At 41.4% G+C, this 4,697-nt stretch overlaps 1 protein-coding gene across 4 annotated transcripts in view; it reads right to left on the bottom strand.

Annotated features, from left to right (window-relative positions):
* Positions 1 to 521: 521 nt before the first annotated feature.
* The window catches only part of LOC128622843 (ral guanine nucleotide dissociation stimulator-like), a 41,165-nt gene continuing 36,989 nt past the window's right edge, over positions 522 to 4,697 (bottom strand). For 2 of the 4 annotated variants that reach the window (XM_053649611.1, XM_053649608.1), the window contains exon 17: positions 522 to 4,236. In XM_053649611.1, coding sequence (XP_053505586.1) covers positions 4,061 to 4,236 — 176 coding nt within the window. In that variant the 3' untranslated portion in view covers positions 522 to 4,060. The remainder of the gene's footprint in view (positions 4,237 to 4,697) is intronic. The other 2 variants (XM_053649609.1, XM_053649607.1) reach the window with 1 other exon arrangement.

Raw genomic sequence — 4,697 nt, forward strand, 5'->3', positions numbered from 1 at the left:
CTTTGGCCACCCCACTCTAGCTCTGTGTCTCACCTTGGCCACCCCACTCTATCTGTGTCCCACTTTGGCCACTACACTCTAGCTCTGTGTTGCACCTTGCCTACCCCAATATAGCTCTGTGTCTCACCTTGGCCACTCCACTCTAGCTCTGTGTCTCACCTTGGCCACTCCACTCTAGCTCTGTGTCCCACCTTGGCTACCCCACTCTAGCTCTGTGCCTCACCTTGGCCACCCCACTCTAGCTCCGTGCCTCACCTTGGCTAGCCCATACTTGATCTGTGTGCTGCCACCATGGCCACCCCAAAGTAGTAATTTGTCCCACATTGGCCACTCCCCACCCACCTTGGCCACGCTAATCAAAATATTCTGGGATCTACCCCAGTTGTAAGTATCTGTGTATTTTTTAAAATAATTTTGATGAAACCGTTCCTTTGCTTCTGTGCAGATGTGGAATATTTTCATTCAGAAAAAAGAGCTAACTTTTTTTTTTACACACTCTGTTTATTAGGTGATATTTTTTTTCTCTCTCCAACAATAGAAACAGTGAAGTTGGGGCGGGGGGGGGGGGGGGGGGGGGGGCAATATCAAAATCAAAACTGTCGTACAAAAAAATCCACACGAGACAAACGGAGAATGAGAAGTGGATGGAGAGCTCGGAGTTACAGCGGTATATAAACCTTGCAGCCGTATATACTCAATATTTACATATATATTAATTTGTATATTACAAGGAAGAGAAAACAAAATGTACAATGCTGCAAAAAAGTATTTACAAATTTAATAAATAGTGGCGCGAGCGCCCCCCCCACACACACACAGGAAATAAAAGCAAAGCTACAATGAACATTTCATGTACAAAAATTACAACTTGAAATATACAAAATGAACTTAAAAAATCAGACGTGTTATCATGTTAGTTTTTTTTCTTTATAAGTAAAAGAGCGCAATGGCACCAACGTGCTGAGTGTGTACGATATGAAAAGTGTTTGTGTTAAATATGAAGAGAGTGTGTGTGTGTTCTCGTGAACAGGCAGTGTTCATGAGTCTTTAAGTGTTTATGATATTTTTGAAAAATGATCTGTAGGATCTTTGGCCCTTTTTGCCACACACACACACACACACACACACACACACACACACACACACGTTATCTAAAGAACACACAGTTGCTGAAAACTCAGTAGGTGTGTGTGTGGTCCTAAAGCCTCGTCTTGACTTTAAAGGGAGTGAACAGGATTGAGACGCAACCCGAGGATTCAGTCTTAAGCTCATGTTCTTCCGCTTCTCCGAAACAAAACACAATGTCCTCCAAAACACACACACACACACACACACACACACACACACAATCTCTCACTCTCTCTCTCTCTTTCTCATTGGGCCATAACACACCAAGCTGACATTTATTAAAGGAAATAACTCTACACACCAAGAGGGGGCAGTGATCTGTTCGTCTTATTCGTCTCCAAATTCAAAACGCTGTAAAGAAAAATGAATCTTGTGTGTCCCATGACACACAGTGCTGTACTAAATATGATGTACTAGTGTTCAACTATTTAAAGCGGCAGTACACAATTTGAAGCTGAATCCTGTAGTGCTGTACTACTCAATGCAGCACTATTTAAAGCAACAGTATGCAATTTAAAAGAGGATCCTGTGTTACTGTACTGGGAAAGTCAAAACAACTCTAGTCAGGCTGCTTTTATATCAGTACTGTATTAGGTAGTGCCAAACTATCACACTTAAAGAGGCAGCATGTAACTTGGGGCACAACAAAAAAACAACAAAAAAAACCACTAGCCTAGCTACCAGATTAGCATTATCTTATAGTACTGTACTACACAGTGCAACACTATTTAAAGCAGCAGTAAGCAATTTTGGGCACAGCCAAAAAAACCCAAAAAACTTTGCTACTACTAGGTGCCATACTATTTAAAGCGGCAGTATGCAAATTAACAATAAAACTAGAAAAATGTGTTGAAAAAATTCACAAATATATCTGAGTCCCACCCCACCAGGTCAGCTTGGTGTTTTAGAGCCCTAAAATTTCTGAACCTCATGACATCACACTTAGTTGATTACATCATACTCTAATTCCAGGAGTGAGAACGAAGCGATGCTGCCTCTTATTTCGCAAACGTGCTACGTTATTATGCTTAATTTTTGGAATGTCCGTGATTAAATTCAGTGGATTTTGTTCTCGTGTTCCACGTTTCCACGAAAAAAAAATCACAAAGCGACGCTTTTTCCCCACTTTTACGTCTTCGTTTCGTCTTTTCCAGATCAACCAATCACTCGGCTCGTAGAGACTCGGCAGGAAATTGTCATAACCACAGCGCAGGTCGAATTTTCTCTTTGAGTAATGCGCTAGCAGGGGTCATCGTTGTGGCGTGACGGGCATTTTGGGTAAAACATGAGGACGCATGTCGTAGCGATACGATACATTCTTAATATGTTAATCTGTTAATTCATTCATAATACGTCAATACGTTACGTTCATTTTGACTTTAAAAGTCAACTTTTTTTATTTTATTTTTTTACAAAAAAAATTCAAAGAAATACTCAGGAAAGAAAAAAAAGCTTTTCACATTTTTAGAAATTTAAGCTAGCAACTCTCATCCCGGAAAACATTTGCGCTACCTTTCTTTTTTTTTTCTCTCGATTTTCTTTTCTCCGCCACTGACACGTTTCTGACCGCACAAACTAAGTGTCATCCATCCGGCTCCTTTAGCATCACGAGGCTGTAAATAGCAATAGCGGGATCACCTGCAGGATGACCTCAGCGTTAGTTAGCACCAATCAGAAGAACGGGAAAAAAAACACGCAAAAGACGATAATACTCAAAAAACGAGACACCAGGACAAGGCCGTGTTTTCCGGACTGTAAGTCACTCTCAAGTGCAAAACAAAACCAATTTATCGACATATCGACGTAAATTTTGCGTTTTTGCATTATGTAGTATTTGCAGTGGCACTTTAACTCCCCCTAGTGGTGCAGCCACTTCGAAGCATGTGTGCTGTACTGTAGCTTTTATCCCATTAATGTTGCTGTAGTTCAGCACTAACTCCCGCTAGTTCCTCACAGGGTTTTAGTGGTATGTTCACGCCAAGCTAACAGTTCCTTATTTTCAAATTTATACGTCAGTAATAAATCAATCACACTTCCTGTTTTTTTTTTTTGAAGAGCTAGCAGCAGCAGTGGCACTTACAATCGGATGTGGAAACGCTATAACATTAACTGCTGATGCTGAATTCGTAGTATGGCTAGTTAGCTTACTCAGCTAGCTAGCCAGGCTAATAGTTATTTAAAATACTGTTGCTAATTGCTGAAATGAAAAAAAATATGCTAGCAATAATAGTCGAAGTGGCAAACAATAAAAACAAGGTGGATATTTCGCATACAGTCTGGAGAACGTGGATGGAGAAGAGTCATGTGAGAGGAGTGCTTGCTGTTAGCTATAATGCCCTTTTAACAAAAACAGACACGTTATCATTGACAAAAGACAAAAAAAACAACTTTTTTTTTTGTTTCTCATTTCAAGAACTCAAAAAAGCCCAAAAATACTCGACATGTTCGATCGTCTCTTTAGTCTCTGTAATGTTTGGCAAAAAAAGGAAAAACCCTCGCACACCAATATGAATGGATAGCACGATTTCGCTCGGAACCTTAAGTGTTTGTGTTTGTTGTTGTTGCAGGAGGATACTTTTAAAAGTAACACCAGGTCACATGTCCGCTGCTCCGAGTCATCCTTAATCTGGCAGTATAGGCTGTCTGCAACACAGCACTCAACAGGAAGCGATCTCAGAAGCGACACAAGAAGTGACCCTTTTAGTAGCGACACAGGAAGTGACCCCCTTCTCAGTGGGCACAGGAAGTGACCTCACGGCTAGAAGGCAGCTCTCGGGAGTCTGTAAACACGAGCACACATCCACAGCCATGCTTAAACGGCCTCCCCTGAGCTGGCAGTGACTTTTTTATTCCCTCCCAGTTTGTAGGGCCTGACGTTTGACCTCAGCGGCGGTATCCACAAGCCCTGTGGTATTATGGGAGTTTGAGTTTTTCAGAAGATGCCCTTAGCAATCCTCAGGCCTTTCTGCTTCATGCGGGGCAGCGTGGAGCTCGCTACGTGTTTGGTGCGAGTCACTCGGGGGAAGCCGCGCTTCTTCAGGACGAAGTCGTAGTTGGCTGACGAGTTCATGGCGTAAAACACGTTGGCGTTGTCTGGAATCTTCAGCTCTGTGGAGGGAATGTCAGAAAGTCAGAACATCGGAACATTAGCGTGTTATGAGAAAAAAAGTAACCCAAAAAAGAAACAAGGAAAACTGAAAAATAAAAGAATAAAGAATACATTTCTTTTTAAAAATTAATAGAAAATTAAAAAAAAACCTAAAACCAAAAATGTCTGTATGTGTCAAATGTCAAATATGTGTGTATGCGTGTGTGTGTGTGTATGTGTCTGTGTGTGTGTATATGTCTCTGTGCGTGTGTGTGTGTGTGTGTGTGTATTTGTGTGTGTGTGAGAGTGTATGTGTGTGTATGTGTGTATGTGTGTGTATGTGTGTGTGTATGTGTGTATGAGTGTGTGTGTGTGTATGTGTGTGTGTTTGTGTGTGTGTATGTGTGTATGTGTGTATGAGTGTGTGTGTGTGTATGTGTGTGTGTTTGTGTGTGTGTATGTGTGTGTGTGTGTGTGTGTG

The sequence above is a fragment of the Ictalurus furcatus genome, chromosome 18 (assembly GCF_023375685.1).
Source record: "Ictalurus furcatus strain D&B chromosome 18, Billie_1.0, whole genome shotgun sequence".
Lineage (NCBI taxonomy): Eukaryota > Metazoa > Chordata > Actinopteri > Siluriformes > Ictaluridae > Ictalurus > Ictalurus furcatus.